The sequence below is a fragment of the Leptodactylus fuscus genome, chromosome 10 (genome assembly GCF_031893055.1).
Source record: "Leptodactylus fuscus isolate aLepFus1 chromosome 10, aLepFus1.hap2, whole genome shotgun sequence".
Taxonomy (NCBI): Eukaryota; Metazoa; Chordata; class Amphibia; order Anura; family Leptodactylidae; genus Leptodactylus; species Leptodactylus fuscus.
The window spans coordinates 65,301,329-65,320,043 of NC_134274.1; the positions used below are offsets into that span (position 1 = coordinate 65,301,329).

Below are 18,715 nucleotides of genomic sequence, written 5' to 3' on the forward strand. Positions count from 1 at the left end.
ACATGGTGTGAATTCCAAAAAGTTCCCTTCAGTGGTCATATTGGTCATCCGTTGTCGCCCAATTTTTCCCGACAATTTTTGAACAACAGGTGTTTTGTTTTTTTTTACTTTCGGTGACTGTTCCCCAGCTTCTCTTCCTCCATAGAGTCTATGTGCAGAGTATTAGGGGTCCCTCCTCTCCGCCATCACTACTTCACCTCTCCACGTTACCAGCCTCACAAACCAAGGTGCACAGCTCTGCCCCGCCCCCCCACCGCCGCCACTTGCAATTGGTCGCCGCGAAGGTGATTGGCTGTGGCCGGCCCCGCCCCTCAGCGCTAGTCGCTGCAGGGTGTAATTGATGAGTTGCATGTAAGGTCCCGTGTATGTGAGGAGCGCCGAGACCTCAGCATGTCCCGGGACAGGGTAGTCCAGCTGGCTGCCTCCTCTCTCGCCCTGGTTCTCTGTAGGCTGGAGGGCACAGCAGCAGCGGCGGTGGAGGAGGAGAAGGGCAGTCAAGTCTTCCAGGACTTCCAGGCTGCAAATGCGAGGTGCTTCTGGAACAGGAGGCTGGTCCGAGCCGTGGCCGAGGTGTCTTTCCAGGGCTGGCTGGAGAGCTGGGTGCTGCTGGTCCAGGGCCAGAGTGCCAACCTGGAGGTGCTGCGAGATGCCTGGGTCAGGAGGGCACTGAGACCCCCCAGGGGCTTCCTCATCACCGCGCTAGGTGAGTACTGGTCACATCCCTGAGCTCACTAGTGTTGCTGAGAACCATGAGGGTATGTGCTCATGCAACAGGTTTTATTGCAGAACTTTCATCTTAATTGGACTTGCACACCCAGATCTATGTCCTTGCTGCTTAATGGGACTTGCACACCCAGATCTATGTCCTTGCTGCTTAATGGGACTTGCACACCCAGATCCATGTCCTTGCTGCTTAATGGGACTTGCACACCCAGATCCATGTCCTTGCTGCTTAATGGGACTTGCACACCCAGATCCATGTCCTTGCTGCTTAATGGGACTTGCACACCCAGATCCATGTCCTTGCTGCTTAATGGGACTTGCACACCCAGATCCATGTCCTTGCTGCTTAATGGGACTTGCACACCCAGATCCATGTCCTTGCTGCTTAATGGGACTTGCACACCCAGATCCATGTCCTTGCTGCTTAATGGGACTTGCACACCCAGATCCATGTCCTTGCTGCCAACAGATCTGTGGTTGTGATCCAGTACATGTGTTTTTGTTATGATGGTGTGTTACATTTGCCTGTGTTGTTTTGTTTCTACATTGTGGCTGGATTCACCCTTGGTGTCTTCATGCTGCATTTTCTCTGCAGGACACTGTTCACACTGGGGTCATGGCTTTCATTATGGATTAGTGCATTTCCTTCATCAGAGAAGAAAATTGAAAACAATTGAATGTGTAATTTTACTGTAAAAAACAAAATGTGTGCTATTGTGTTTAATTTCTTGCAAATGTGATGAAATCTGTGAGACGTTCAACCCAGCCATACAGTGGAAACTGATCTTGTCCTGGATCTAAGGGGTTGTCCAGCCCCAAATCAATTTATTTTTTCATACCATGCCTGCACAATCTCCATGTCCAGTGTCCAGACACTGTCAGAATCGCGGATATCCAACCCTGTGAATAGGTCATCAGTTGAAAAATCGATTTAGGGCTGGAAACCCTCTTATGAACACAGATCTAAATGGTAACCAGCCGTACCCTATAATGGGTTCAGTTGAGGTTCTCATTGTTTTGATGGTAACTATAATACGTCCTGCTGTAATAGTTTCCTTGTAACAAGTGGTGGTTAAAGCTCTGAAAAGTGTTATGGCAAATATATGAGCAATGCCTGAAAGGGATATTTTGGCAATTATCCATATGGTAGGGGGTTACTGCTAAATCGGTGGCTGTCCGATTCCTGGAGATCCCACCAATCTCAAAGAACAGGAATCCCATGTGCCTTGTATGAATGTAGCAGCAGTCACACATACCCCACACTGCTTCATTCAGTTCTGTGGGACTGCTGGATATAGCTGATCTGCTTCTCCATTGATTTTGGGCACATGAGACCCCTGTTCTTGTGATCAGTGAAGCTTGTAGTGCTTGAACCACCATCCAGATAGGTGATAATAACTATACCCTTTCAAGCAAGGGTTGAAAAGCCTCCCATTGATTTCAATATGTAGCGCACGTAAGACTGCACCCATTGAAGTCAATAGGATCTATTTTGAAGCGCTCACTCTGACACGTGTTTACGTGTCAGAATGAGTGGCGCGTTACTCTGTGGGAACGGAGCCTTAGGGTCACATTTACTATTTTGGTACAATTGTATTAGAAGCAATGCTGTGCATTCTCTATGCTGTAGGTCGTACGGCTCCTATAAATTTTTACTGTTGGATACAATTCTTATTTCGGTTCATACCTGCTATTAGAGGATGTTCTACCCCCTCCATGGGGGTTGTGAAGGAGTCACAGCCAAAGCTGCCTTGTAACCCAAAACTTGCAAATATTGTCTATAGACTGTTCACAGCCATTTGGTGATTGTTCCAGAACATTTTCTCTTTCTTGTCCTTGTGAATTTCCATTTGTTTTTCACACCTTGATTCCTAGCACCCTATTCCGCATTGTACGGTGTACCTGCTCCACTCATGGCTGCACAACCCCTGGTTGATGGAAAAACTTGTAACATAAGTCTGAACAGAGGCATATGTCATCCTTTACTAAAAATATGTTTTACCATCTGTAATAGATGCAAAAACACGTTTTTGTTTTTTTTTCGTTTTTTTTTTACGCTATGTGAATGGATGGCCATTTAGAAAGTGACACAAGGGGCTTTGACATCATGTTCTGACTGTCCGGGTTAGTGGGTCAGTTTGCAAAAACTGATGAAATGGAAAGTGATACATGGGGCCACACGGTGGCTCAGTGGTTAGCACTGCAGCCTTGCAGCACTGGAGTCCTGGTGTTCAAATCCCGCCAAGGGCAAAAAAAAACATCTGCAAGGAGTTTGTATGTTCTCCCTGTGTTTGCATGGATTTCCAGCCCATATTTCAAAGACACGCTGATAGGGAAAAAATGTACATTGTTAGCTCTATGTGGGGCTCTCAATCTACATTAAAAAAAAAAGAAAAAGAAATGGAAAGTGATACATGTCTTATGACGGAGTTATGGAGAAAAGTTATGATATTGTATTTTTGAGCCTTCGTTATTGTGTGTATAATGCTATGTATAGATTCACTTTCTAATACACAATTATAACTTGGGGGGGGGGGGGAGGAGGGACATGGGGGTTGTCTGCCTAGTCCCATTCATAGGCTATTATCTATGGACAAGCAAATGTAAACAAACAGTGTCTCCTCTGCAGCTGTGCTTGCAGGGATCAGCCCTCGGTCACTGAATTTAGTGAGAGCATCACATGTGACCGATTATTTTACCTACCAATATACACATACATATTTCTTTTTCCACAAGGGTCTCCATTTTTGCCACAGCCCAGTGCACCATTAAAGTAAAGCATTGGACATGTCCTATGCAGAGATGTTTTTATCTCTACAGGGGATGAAGGGCATATATCTTAAGTAAATGTACAGATGCCATGTTCTATGGCCAGTTAAAAAGAACCATTAATAAAAACCCAAGAAGTGAATATCCCTGTCTTAGTCTACACTGCCATTACAAAAACGTCTTGTGAATAACACCTTAGTCCCATACAGTAAATGGAGTAGTAGTGCACATGTGCAACCATTGTACCGTTTAAATAGGGGTCTTGGGATCTTTGTCCTTGCAATCGAATGGCTATCTCTTACCTTATACATATCTTGTTGCTAGAATACCCCTTTAAGGTATTTCTTTTTACCATATAAAGTATTGTAGGGATTAATAATGTCCTTTCACTAATCTATCAATCGTTGCACACTGTGTACATTGGATTTGCCACTCTGTATGGACAGGTTTTATATGGTGCTGAGTTGCATTGTACATATTCATTGGGAAAGAATGATTAATGTAACAGCAGATCCAGTAAACAAACTGCTCCTTCATTTGTTCAGAGCTAGAAATGTATTCAGCATGGTGTGTACAGTGTCTTGTTGCTGAAGAGTGAGAAATGTGTGCGACAAGTGGACGTGTGTGTATCCATGGATGGCTGCTGTCTGACTACAAGGTGGGGCTAGAGACAAACATATCCATATTTGTTATGTTACTAACCAAGTACCCCGAGTGCCAACTTAGGGATCTTGACATTATCACATCAGTTCTGTTTCCACATATTTAGTGTATTATGCACCTAGAAAGAGACTGCGCGATTTTGGGGGAAGAAGGTGCTAATTTTCTTTGTAGTTGATATGAAGATTTATAAGCTGGAGACTAACGCGCTTCTTTTTCCCTATTTGTACACGCAACAAAGTTGTGTCGTGTCATCTCTTCTCTGGTACTTTGATATGTTGACTCTGTGCAGGGTACATAATAATGGTTGCCTCTGAAAAGTCCATTAAAATAAAGCAGATCAATTCTCAAAGCCTGCCACCTTCCAGTCTTTACACCATGCAACACTAGTTCTATTCAATGTAACCACGTGTTATTGCCAACTGGAAGTGGATTCTGTCTGAAAAATGTATTTCTTGTATCAGTGCCTGTTCCTAAACTGAAGGTATTAATCGGTGAGACATCTTGCATCTGGCATTGGATCGGAGGCAGAGTTGGTGGAATTCATATTAGTTCTTAAGATGCCTAAAGAAAATTCTGTAGTGTCTTATATAATATATAGTACTGTGTGCTTCCTTCAGTGTCGGATATAGAATATTTGTCTTATAAAATTGCACGTGTTACTTTGCGCATTAGCTCGATAGTTGTGTATGCACATTGTGAATCTCTATGCAATTGTTGCAGCATGCTAAAAATTGTAGTAAATTTTTGACCGTGAGTAACAAGAATGGACAGTCGTAGACGGACATAATACTGCAGATTGTAGGGGCTCCTATACCTTTTTATGAGGCTCAACAATTTAAATCTGCATAGACATTCGTAGAAAACAACCAAAAAAAAAATTGCTGTCAGTATCCCATTGGTTACCTGGCTGCTGATCTAAGGGCAAAATGTTTTGCTCTCCTTTCTTTTTAATCCCTGGTACAGAACAGGTTGAGCAATAAGAGCCAGAGACATGTTTTATCTGGTTGTAATGTAATATCTTACAGAGGATTTGCATAAGAAGTACCTTGTAATGAGTTGTATCCCGTTACAGCGTGATTCTCGTCTGTCCAGTACTAAACAGCTGTTTGTGTCATGCACTATTGGTAATGGCGCAACGTATCGTACATGAAGGCACGATGCATCACTTTAGTCCTTTGGTTGGGTGTTGGTGCCGTTGTTGAGGATCTCTTGTTTCACATAAACCTATACAAATTTATAAATAAAACTTAAACATTTTTGCAAAGATAATAACAAAAAATTAGTAATTGTAATTAAAGGGGTTATCCAGCTTTTACTTGTGGTCTATCCTTAGGTTGGATCTGCGGGGGTCCGATATCCCGGACTCCTGTTGATTAGCTGTATCGAGACATTGTGGCTCTTGGTAATGTTTACATACTATGAAATCCGCTGTGCAAACTGTAGCGGCAGCTGTATGAACTTACTGCAGCACTGCCCCACAGACTTTATTAGGGGGGAAATATATCTGTGTCAGGATTTTGTAATGACAGCGTTTGTAAGAGTTCAGTACTGACAGATGAACAGCATGACCCACCACTGTTACTAGTTATCCAAATCTTTGCCGACAAGCAAGTTACTATAACCTTAGGTCACCCTGTACGCCATGTTCACACATTCAGGATTGTGTCAGAATTTAAGTGCAGATCCTATAAATTCAAGTGTTTTCATATGGCAACAGTGACTGGACATTACTAGGAACAGTCATTCCCAAATACATAAAGCAATAATTGCTAAAACGTTGACCCCTGTATAGTTTGCATTTGTTATTGGCACCTTGTACTACTGACAAACCACATTTTATGATGTACTCCCCCAGCTGAATGATCACTGGCACCTTTACATGGCCCATTGGGAACAGCTGCTCTTAGGATAAATAATTCATGATAATTGGGCCAGTTCTCTGCTGGTGGAAATGACCTAAGTCTAGGACTACTTGTCTGGACAACATGACCTGCGTGACGAATAATGTGGTTGCATTACCACCCCTAACCCTAGTAATCCAGATGGATGAGATAAGATAAGATAATCCTTTAATAGTCCCACAGTGGGGAAATTTCAGCATGTAACAGCAGCATAGTAATACAGGTACAGGATAATACACAGTAATATATTACAGAAGTATATACACTTAAGCTGAGAAGAGAAGATATACTAGGAGTCCATAGCAGCTAAGGAACAGAAGAAGAAAGAAGGAAGACTTCATAATCATTAGTTTTCTGTGCGGAGTGATCTTCGCTTGGTCTGATGTAGATTATACAGCCTGGTCGCGGTTGGAAGGAAGGACTTGCGATAGCGCTCCTTCTCACACTAAGTGCCATCAAGGTCCCATACATGGTGTGGGATTTGGAGGTCACCACGGACAGTATCCTTTTGTCACCCACCACATGTACTGGGTCCAGGGAGCTGTCCCTGGTTGATATACTGCTCCCCCAGCAGGCTACACCAAAAAAGATGGCAGAAGCAACCACAGAGTTGAAGAAGGTCCTAAGAAGTGGCCCCTGGACTCCGAAGGCCCTCAGCCTCCTGAGCAGGTAGTCTGCTGTGGCCCTTTCTGTGCAGCGCCTCCAGGTGATCAGCCCAGTCTAGTTTATTATTGAGGAGCACACCCAGATGCTTATAGGTCCTGACTATCTCAATGCATGTCCCTTGGATCTCCAATGGGGTCGGAGCACTTCTCCGTTTACTAAAGTCCACCACCATCTCCTTGGTCTTCCCAGCATTAATCCTGAGGTGGTTCTGCTGGCACCATTCAACAAAGTCCCGGTTTAAGTCTCTGTATTCCCTATCGTCACCATCAGTGATAAGGCCTACTATTGCAGAGCCATCGGAGTACTTCTGTAAGTAACAGCTGGAGGAGTTGTGCCTAAAGTCAGCAGTGTACAGTGTGAAGAGAAATGGGGCAAGAACTGTACCTTGTGGTGCCCCCGTACTACAGATCACAGTATCAGACACACAGTCCCGGGCTCTCACATACTGAGGGCGGTTTGTCAGGTAGTCTAGGATCCAGTCGGACAGGTGATGGTCCACACTACCAAAGTTCAGCTTCTCCCTCAGTAGCCCTGCCCGAATGGTGTTGAACGCACTGGAGAAGTCAAAGAACATTATTCTCACAGTCTGCTGACTGCAGTGTTGTGGTTGCACCATTTTATGGGTTTTAATAGGGGTTCTCAAATCCACAGCATGTATACTATTGTTGTGGATACCACATGGAAAAACTGTAATATTTCTTAGAAATGTGCATGCGTTTTTCAGACTGACAAGTGACTATTTTCCTTTCCTTTCAGCAATAAATTTTTATAAATCTCGCCAGAACGGTTTCCCAATGTAAATCTCAGTAGGAGCCAGTGGTAATAAATCCAATATTGCATGGCCAGGCTCATTAACCCTGTTGTGCTGGATACGGGTGCGGTGTCTTAGCTATTCATACAAGATCATATTATATTGAACTAGTAACATAAGCTGCTGTTTGCTCCTGCACGTCCAGCTGTCCCATTGTAATATGTCCTTATAAGTAAGGAAATTGTCTCCTACCTCTGATGCTTACGATAGATTCCTGCTTGAGATCTTGTAAAAGATATATTGCAAATGACGGAAGAAATAATTACACAGCCATAGAAATGTTTTGTCGGAAGCATCAATTGGCTTGTGAATTATTTATTATGGAAAATCCTATATTACGGAGCCCACGCACCTGACATATGATGTGTATAGAGATCACTGTTGTGTTTTCAAACCTTTACCATATAGACTCTTGTGCAAATATGGGCCTGGAGCTGAGAATTTGGGGATCACAATTCATTACAGTGAATAGTACAAGGAAGGTTCTGACTGATGCAAGTGATTATCGCTTACTTAGCTCCGTTCATATGGTGCAGTCATTGGTAATGTATATGACCAGGCCTGTGGAATCCGTAGGCCAAACCAATGACTCAAAGTCCTCCAAGTGAGTTGGCAACTTTTTTTTCGACTCCAGCCAAAATCGGTCCTGGCTCTGTCTCCACAGCCCTGTATATGACCAGTTTATTGGTGGTGTGATTGTCTAGGGACAAACAGTTTCCATGGATTTTAATGGCCGCATAGAAGATGTAGTCAGCGGGTGACTGAGAGTGTTTGCTGGCTGACTACAGGCGTATTTACACGGGTGGGGTGATTAGAAATGAACATTTGTTCAGCCAATCATTGTCTGATGGAAAGGGACATAAGATGGAAACTGGACGTCAGATGAACAGCTGATGGTACTTTTCACCACCGGCTTTGTGAACTTTCTATAGCCATTTCTGATGATTGTGCTGTAGTCATTTCACTATGTGCTGACCTCACGTTTAGGCCCGACATCTACAATTGTCTGTATCCCAAAAGGCAAATTCTCAGCTGCCGAATCCTGGTACTGTGCATCTGTTGTTTGGGTTGTGTCATCCAGACATCACCCAGTGAGTCACTCACGTAGGAATTACAACTACTATGCTTTGGTTGAGTTCAACCACATATTGTAAAAGATGGGGGGGGGGGGGTAATTTTTTTTAAAAAAAAAAATAAATTGATCATATATCGGGTCCTTCAGTGTGAGATGTTAGGGATCTCGCAACCTAAATTTCAAGGTGTCCCATCCCTACCGAGCCAATTCTCATGGTGATTCCATGGTGTAAAGATGTAACAATCGAACTGTATGTGTACATTTCTGGTAGAGCCACCACTATAGACTTTAGGAGCCAGTTAGACCACTTCAGGTGCCAGGTTTTTTTTTTTTTTTTGTTTAGTCCAGCAACTTCCTTAGAGATGATTATTGACTATCTGGTTCCTCAGATTAGTTTATCCCTAGTAAAGTATTAAAGCGATTGTATCAGGTTAAGTGTTATTACTTGTTCACAGGTTATATTAGTGTCTACTCAATTACCCCCCCCCCCCCCAATCTAAACTTAACCCCCACAGAGGTCTATGTTAATGATGGGAAGGCAATTAATAAAAAAAAAACGGGGGGTAACCCCTTTAAACTTCAATTCAAACAATAGGAAGAAGGGGGAGGACAAGAGGCAAAGTGCTTGAATAATGGTAGAGCTATCTGAACCAAATTAGGGGGTTTTATGATGTGTTTTAGGACCTATTCAAAACTAGAAACGTGGAATAGTAATCAGAATGTCCGAAGTAAGCCCATCCAGAGAATTGCAGCAACTTGAGAGGTCTTGGAGTGGAAGGTTCAAATTATGGCGTACTAGTATCTGCCCGCGACTTCATCTGTGGGTTAGCGGTGGCACTGAGCCACTTATATTTAGCCGATAGCTGTTGCTTCTGATTCGCGGTGTGCACACGTGCCTACCCCTGCGCACCCTGGCCCCCATTGCCCCTCGCTTGGCACCGTGTTCTCTCTACCTACCGCCTGCCTCTGGCTCCCCCTCCGCGTACCTGCCCCCTTCGACTCCCGGGTTGATGCCCCTTCCCACCCTGGCGCCCCCGTCCTCCCGCTGTTTTTCATGGGCCGGGCCCCCACCCACCGCAGCACCCTCATATCGATCCCAACCTCGCAAGGCCCCCCGTGTCTCCTGCTGCACCCCGGCTCTCCCTCCCTAGCCCCTCTCTCCCGTGGCCCCCTCCCGGCTGCACCCCCCCCCCACCCCCAGAAAATCCCCTGCTGTGACAACCTCTCTCCTGCAGATGAATGATGCGCCGTAATTACCCAAGCTTGGCCTGTGACAGTGTGTGCGACTGCAGACAGAGGCTATAGCCGGTCGAAACGAGGTTCCCGACAGTGGTGCAGGCGAGCCCTTCCCCGGGTGCTGCGGCGAAGCACGTCTGTTCTCCCGCGTGCGCACACAGCTGGCACCGCCGAACCTCCTCTCATGGCTCCACAGTACGGCTGCTTGTTTGGTACGCTCCGGGACGTTAAGAGCCGCCATGTTATTTTGCTTGCTGGCCGGCCGATCACTCCGCCCTCACAGTCGCGCCAGCCAACCAAGGAGTGCGGCTCAAGAGCCTGTGATGACGTCATCTAAGGTCCTTGAGCAAATTCCGGAGTGCAAATCACTGTTAGCGCCCAGGACCTCCAGTGGTCTACGGAAATATTAAGTAGCCTATGTTTCAGTCATGTGCCCAAGGTATGTATGTGTGAAATTTGAGGCAAATCCGTTTAGGCGTGATTGAGGAACAAACATCCAAATGCACAAACCCACAAACTTTCAAACACACAAACTTTCACATTTATAATATTAGTAGGATCTTGGGCTTAAATAATTGGCAAGATTGAGATGTGAGTGGGGTGAGCGCTATGGAGAGCTTTTCACATGTGCGTGCGAAGTTTAATCTGTTGTCTAAAGTAAACAGACAACTGGTGTTGCGACTGGCACGGACTGGAGACGTCGGTGTAGCGACTGGCACGGACTGGAGGCGTCGGTGTAGCGACTGGCACGGACTGGAGGCGTCGGTGTAGCGACTGGCACGGACTGGAGGCGTCGGTGTAACGACTGGCACGGACTGGAGGCGTCGGTGTAGCGACTGGCACGGACTGGAGGCGTCGGTGTAGCGACTGGCACGGACTGGAGGCGTCGGTGTAGCGACTGGCACGGACTGGAGGCGTCGGTGTAGCGACTGGCACGGACTGGAGGCGTCGGTGTAGCGACTGGCACGGACTGGAGGCGTCGGTGTAGCATTTGAACTTAAAGATGAGCCTGGCTGCTGCATTCAGGATAGATTGGAGAGTTTAGTAAGTAGAAGACACAGATAAAGAGTTACAGTAATTGACGTGAGATAAATAAGAGCAACAAAGGTTTTTGATGATTCTACGTTGAGAAAAGGTCAGATTCTGGAGATGTTTTTTTAGGTGACATGCAAGTAATTGAATCTAGCTGACGAAAGAAGGGTCTGAGTCAAACATATCCACAAGACAGGGGTTATGGTAAGCTCAAAGACTGAAATAAAATGTCAGCTATGAGTTTTAACAAGCAAACCTATATTTGACACTACGATGGCGATGAAGACTGACACATGAAGTAAAAGAAGAAAGAGATGAAATAAGTCCTTAGCATGGCTGACGTTTTTATGATCTACCTGATATTCTTATAGTATTCGCTTGTCCCATGTGCACCTGGGGCAGGACCGGTGAGGATCTTTGGGCAACTCCCCTCATTCAGTTGCCTAGGGAGTTTTGTGGAATGCAGTCATTATAATTGAGGTCTGAAAATTGTGCAGAATAAAGAAGTCTCAGACCGTCCATGTATAATTGTAAAAATATGCTAACCAAAGTGGTGACCTTCTTTTTAGAAGAGATTGACCTTGTACCAACATTCATCTCGGAGGGACGGATGGAAGTGTAAATATAATTATCGTCATGTTAACATTTTATTTCCAAAAGCATTCCACTGAAGACCTGCCTGCCCCGAGATTATTCCAGAATGTCACAGGCCTCCTGCTTATTAAACGTGATCTGTTTCCCTTATACCATGTGGTTCAGCTCTTTCACGGGGCCTCTATATATCGCTTATTATGAAAAAGAGGATTTGCATTGAACGTCACATATGTATGTTTTTCCTGTATGATTAAAGCTGAGCTCCCCACTTAGATGAAATAGCAAGTGGAACCTTTGTGTCTTCATAGATGAAGTCCTCTAAGCTGAATATAGTGAAGTTCTTCATGTTTGATGCCCGCACTAAAAATTTGTAATCCTTCCATACGGACCTCCTGTGTGATTTGGCTTTTTTAAAGACGCCCAGCAATGATGACAACCCTACAGATTATTCTGCTTGCTATAACCGGGACCTTGAGATATAATAAGTATACAACTTGATATAGTAATATCCAATTCTTTGTAAAAAAAAAAATAAAAATCCTCTTATTTGGGTTACTAAAGATGGCCATACTTATTAGACTAACCAAACTCCTGATTTCTTATTTTACCCATTGAAAGATGGGTGAGCTAAGGATTGGGCTGCTGGATTTCAACATCCCCAATCCTTTTGTTTTGGTTTAGGAATATGGTTTAGGAATATGTGGCATATCCACAGGAAATGCCATAAATATCTGGTAGATTTGGGTCCTATCTCTGGGACTCAAGCCAGTCTTTAAAGTGGGAGTCCAGGTCTGGACTGTACTCCCTGTTGTTGTTGTTGCCACCAAATTCACTATGAGAATGAATGTAGAGGTAGCAGCTCATATGTAACCCTTTCTCCATTGCTCAGCGTTGAGATGTCCATAATCCAGGAAAAAGTAGCATGTGCGTGGATCGTGGAGGTTTTTCAGCCAAGCAATATATTTTTTTGCGAATAAAACCTAACCTAATATGTATTTGCTGGATTTGCCAGCTAGAACACAGTTCAGCTGAATTGAACTTGGCTTGTCCATTCCATCCAGCTTAAGAAATATTATTGTGCGCCAGAATGCTGAAACCCCCACCATTTACTAGAAAGAATGGGCATGAGTACACAGTTGACTGCTGCTCTCCTTCGCCTCTTGACTTAGTTGTATATGGTCTGTATATTTTGTTGAAGATGGTTGATCATCTTTGCATCTGGAATTTGAACAATGTATCTGATATGTCAAAAGTTTATTTCAACAATAAGTGCCCTTTAAATTGGGTGTCACATCCGTGCTATCTGCAGCAGTAAGGACCTGCTCAGCTGTCATAAATGTATATTTTGCAGTTCTCTCAGACAAAGGGACATAAGGTCTCTAATCTGGTTTGGCTATGTCAGATACCAGCTATGCTACTGCAGACTGGAATCATACAGAGGGTTTTTGTTGCAGATTTTGCTGCAGTTTTTAAGCCAAAGCAAGAAGTGGATTCAAAGGGAATGGGAAGGATTTTGGATTTAGTATAAATTCCTCCTTCATAGTCTCCATTCCCTTTGAATCCTCTATTCTTTTGCTAAAAAAAAAACCTACTGCAAATCTGCACCAAAAAAGCTGCACAAACTCCATGTGTGTGTCCAGCCATATACATGTTTATTGAAATAACTTGGTCCGTGAACCTCAGTAATAAACATCCTTATTATTCATTTCCCAGTTAATCTATAGCTAAGCCCATATATAATGTAATTGTGATCATTGCATAAAGCGTGTTTTCTTTACCCCTGGCTTCCAGTCACGAGTGAACTTCTTGGTCAGTTTGGGACTCGGGTTTGTGATCTCGTAATTATGCGTTCCCAGAAGACTGGTTTAGTATGCGCGCTCGCTAGGAGCCAGTAACCAGATAGTGTATTTTTGTTTCCATTCTGTTTCACAGGCTTTTGGAACAAATAGTGTAGTCTTGGGTGAATTACATTAGCATCCATACAAAGTCAGCCTAAAGCTTCTGAATAAGGCAGGATTTCAGGGCTTGACTTGTATCTTTTTTTTGTTTTTCTACACAAATGTATATCTGTTTAGTGAAAGGAGTCCTGTTTATGTGCAGAGCATTTTTCCCCAAATGCAAAAATATTGCTAGTAAACATCACTCTTTGCCAAGTTTTCCATGAGATTCTGGGAAAGCTCCTATAGGGGTTCTCATCCAGCTCTCCTATACTTGTCAGCACTTTTCTAATATCGCTTCATAATTTAGCATATTAACCTAAAAGTTTAACAAAATTCTATGACCATCTGTATTAGAACTGTAATGGCGACTACACTGATCAGCCATTACAATCAAATATTCTGTAGGTTCTCGTCCTACCACTAAGGCATCTAGTAGATACAAAAGACGGCACCGAGCGGTGCCTAGTGTAATACCGCCAGGTAAATATATAGATGGGTAAGTTACAAAATTGGGGCTTGCCTTTTGGAGTTGTGAATGAGTCACAACTACCTGAAATGCAGAATGAAAAAGACACAGGGCTGATATAATGGTCGCTGCTGGATCTCAGTCACTAGTAGATCAGTTGCAATGAGGACTAAAGCCAAATCCGAATGGCGGTATAGAAGGATCCGCACTTACCAGGATGTGAACAGAAAACTAAAGAATAACGGAATCTTCTGTTATCATCCTGGTAAGCATGGGTCCTTCCTTACCTCCATTTGGATTTGGCTTTGGTCCTCATTGCAACAGATCTGGCCTGTCGAGACACGGACTCCTTAAGACCTCTAAACAGTACTCTGTGGCATAGTTTAGGTCTTGCAGCATGGGGGCTACAATGATTAGACTCACATCAAAGCGCGTTAGCGCCACTGATCCTGTCCCTTGTCCACCATTTGTCTTTCCTTGGACTACTTTTGGTAGATACTGACCATACCCTAGAAGACATGGCTGTTTAGAGGATACTCTGACAATTTCTAGCTATCACATTTTAGTTCTTGTCATGCTCGTCCATGTTGCTAGATCCTTACAATTGCCCAATTTTCCTCCTTTCTGTACATTGGCTACTTGACAGGTGGTGGTGTCACATACAGGGCTGTGGAGTCAGTCAAGGCCAGTTTTCAGAAAAAAGTTACCGACTCCGGCGTCAAATTAAAGTGTTGCATTATTTTTAATACTGTATAATTAATTATTACATTACATTGTTGCACATTCACTTCCATAGTAACTCAGTCACAAGGAGATGACTGCTTCTGGCTGACTGTGGCTGTATGCGTTTTGTGAAGGAGTCTGCGCTGGTGCTTTGGCCTACTGACTCCACAGTCATCATTAGACATTTCACATGTAAGTGGCTTTAGGGTTAGGGTAATGAGCACTCCATTTTAAATAGACCCTTAATGTTATTGCCGGGCACTGATTATTTAGAAAGCTATGTGACATCCAATATACATTGAACTATGACTAGCACCAAAGCATCATTTATTCCCGAAGTCCCCAGGTAGCGTGTCTGCGTCATGTGCATAGTACATAGTCCTGAAGGTGGAAGATGATTTCTTACTACAAGTCTGGAATTAATATTTATTAGTCCAAATTAAATGGATTTTCCAAAGGAACATTTTTACAAATGTAAATAATTCAAAAGTTGAAGTTTTTTTTTTTATTTTTTATTTTGTGGTGGTCTGTGTCTTTTGATTGCTTACCAATGGATAAGACCATGAATGCAGGATCTATGGTCTTTCACCCAGCCATGTTCTCCTTATTTTGGTCGGATTATCTTCTCATGTATGTACTGTTGCTACCTGATGATATGTCTAGAGATGAGCGAACACTGTTTGGATCAGCCGATCCGAACAGCACGCACCCATAGAAATGAATGGAAGCACCTGGCACGTACACTTTGCCGGCGGCCAGTCGCCGTGCCAGGCGCTTCCATTCATTTCTATGGGTGCGTGCTGTTCGGATCGGCTGATCCGAACAGTGTTCGCTCATCTCTAATTATGTCCACAATTGTAAAATCATGGCTTGTTTTCAGACAAGTCCAAACCATAAAAAGTTCCTGCATTTTTGGTTGTATCTATTGGGAACTGACAAGGATAAGACTATCACCACTAAGATGTTTGGAGAAAATCTTTACAACTCTGCAAAATTTTTCATTTCTTTATATTTACGAAAATTTTTTAACTTTTAATTGTCTACAAAGTGAACGGGAAAACTCCTTTAATATAGTGACTTGGATTATTCTGCAAGCATGTTGGAATGCTGACCGGACTTGCATTGCTTGGAATAACATGGTCTCCATTGATGTAACCCTGAACCCACCATTGAATGGAGTCTGGAAGTGACTGGGCATCTAGCGCTTCCAGATTTAGTTATTTCCTCTGTAAGGATCTTCTCCTTGTCTAATGTAATATTACATATACAAGCAGATTTCATACAGCATTGTAGTCAGACACTTTGATAAATGGCCCTGGGGTGAGCGTTTCCACAGGGAAATAAACATTCATTCTCTATAAGCCCGATATTTATGTTGTAGAAAATTACACTTTCCACCTCTTCCGACACACAGCTGCCCATGCAACCTTACATTTTATGTATCAATTGATCTCCATGGCAGAAAGATAAATCTGTACTTTGACATCAAGCTGAAACGCATTTGCGTTTTCTTGGACTTCAAAGTCATTCCAAATAATTCTACTTTGTACAAGTGCAGTAGGGTGTGGATATCTGGCAGAAATACCCATTTCCCCATAGCAGCGGCAGTGTATTCAGTTTCTGAGAGACCAAATCTTGCAGCAATTTAGACCACGTTTACCCATGGGGCGCATTTCCTACAAGCTTTAAAGAGAAGTGTCAAACTGTGTTTACTGTTGTAGAGGGCTGGAACTTTTCTGAATGGCTGCCATAGGGATCTGCTAATTGTATGGACCTCTTCTGTGAATATGCTAATAACACCTTCCTCCTCTTGTTAGGATGTATGGCTTCCCCAAAGGCTCTGCTTCTACTAGATGTACTCCTTATGGAAGCCATCTGATCACATCACAGTCTGGTGCAAGTTACAGCCCAAGGGGTTTTGCGCTTATGTAGCTTATTAAAAAAAAGTATTAACATATGAACTGAATTTTCTTGAGAACACTTTGCTTTACCCAGTGTGGCTTTTCTTCCATGTTTTATTATACAGAATACAACTGTAAAATAATATTATGAGGTGTAGTAGTTTCTACAAAAATGGTTCCCTTTGTTCTTTCTGAAACCCTGAAAGGAAAAGCCTGCAGAACCTTCTACGCCATCAGAAGACAACTGTACCACCTCAAACCACCGGTGAGGGTCTGGCTGAAGATATTTGACGCAGTCATCTCCCCGATCCTTCTCTATGGCAGTGAGGTTTGGGCCCAGCCACCTACCCAGACCAGCCAAAATGGGACTCTAGCCCAACAGAGACCTTCCACCTGGCAAATACCTGCTCCATGTCCACCGCAACACCCCCAACATGGCCTTCAGGACAGAGCTAGGCAGACTCCCCCTATGGATCACCAAGTGGGGGGAAAAAAACAGTCCTCAAGCTCAGGGAAGGGGCAGACAGACAACCAAAACACCCCCTCCCCTTCCCCAGCACCCAGCAACTACTGCACCCAAAAACTCCGACCATTTTAATTTTTGAAATTTTCCAATAGTTGCTGCATTTCCCCCCCTAGGCTTATTCTCGTGTCAATACGTTTTCCCAGTTTTTTTGTGGTAAAATTAGGGGCCTCGGCTTATATTTGGGTCGGCTTATACTCGAATATATACAATATATATATATATATATATATATATATATATATAATTATTATTATCATTATTATTTATTGATATAGCACATTAATTCCATGGTGCTTTACATTTGGATATATATATATATATATATATATATATATATATATATATATATATATATATATATTCCTTTTGTAGCTATTCTTGGCTTTAGCTTAAAAAAAAAACAAAAAAAAAAAACTGCAGCAAAATCTGCAACAAAAAAAGCTGCATAATCACAATGTGGGGCCTTAGCCTTAAAGTGCAATGAACAGAAAATTGCAGAAATAAAAATCTTGTAATTTTTTTTTTTATTTTCCTGCTTATATAGTGCCAACATATTCCACATTGCTGTATAACATGTCACTGTTTGCATCAGTCCCTGTTCACAATAGAGCTTGCATTTCAAATTCCCTATATATATATATATATATATATATATAATATATATATATATATCCAGCCATACACTTCATATCAATGGTGGACAATTGCATGTTCTACCAACAGCTATCGTGCCTTATATTTGCATTTATGGGGTGGCCAAGCAGTTCATGGGTAGAAGAAGAAAGGAGAAAGCTGCTGCCAAACGGTTCAGATTCAATGATGCTGTGCTTAAAGAAATCTTTTCGGCCAGGGAAATGCAGCTGACGTCTAGTCCATATCTCAGTGTGAAGCTAACCTAAACAAGGCTTCTTAACCAATTTTATGCTGTTTACTACCATTCCTGCCATAGGAGTCGTCCTTCTGGATTGAAAACATTGTCCATTAGATAGTCCTATAATAGTCTCACCGTGGGGAAATTTCAGTTTGTTACAGCAGCATAGTAATACAGATACAGCATAATAAAAAGTAATATATTACAGAAGAAGACACATTAGCTGATATGGTTTCCTAATATTTTTCTCAGCTTAAGAAAGAAAGAAGAATTCAGGATCATTTAGGATCATCTCTCTCTTCGCTTGGTCTGATGTAGATTATACAGCCTGATCGCGGTTGGAAGGAAGGACTTGCGATGGCTCCTTCTCACACTTGGGGTGAAGTAGTCGGCCACTGATAGTGCAGCCAAGTGCCGTCAAGGTCTCATACATGGGATGGGATTTATTCTCCAGCATGGAGCTCACCACAGACAGTATCCTTCTGTCACCCACCACCTGTACTGGGTCCCTTCTAACCAGCCTATCAAGTCTATTTCTATCCCTGGTTGATGTACTGCTCCCCCAGCAGGCCACTTGAAAAAGATGGCTGATTGCCAGATTCTATGTACACATAGCCCAGACAAACCTGCATTTGTCAACAAAAGAATTATAACTTGGCCACCGTTATGACAAAATTCCCGTTTAATCCACCGCCATAGCCTTCTTTATTGACAGACTGATAGATAAAAAGACATCTATGTGCAAATAGCCTAAAGGCTAGTTTCTGTTCTTGTGTGTATTGTGTAGGTGCTGAGTGTTTCTGACACGTTGCGTTTAC

The 18,715-nt window shown here is 43.0% G+C and overlaps 1 protein-coding gene across 1 annotated transcript in view; it reads left to right on the top strand.

The window, feature by feature from the left end:
* Positions 1–379: 379 nt before the first annotated feature.
* Positions 380–18,715, top strand: part of STOX1 (storkhead box 1) — a 38,116-nt gene continuing 19,780 nt past the window's right edge. Inside the window, exon 1 of the mRNA XM_075258579.1 lies at positions 380–703. Within this exon, the coding sequence (XP_075114680.1) occupies positions 391–703 (313 nt within the window). The 5' untranslated portion in view covers positions 380–390. The remainder of the gene's footprint in view (positions 704–18,715) is intronic.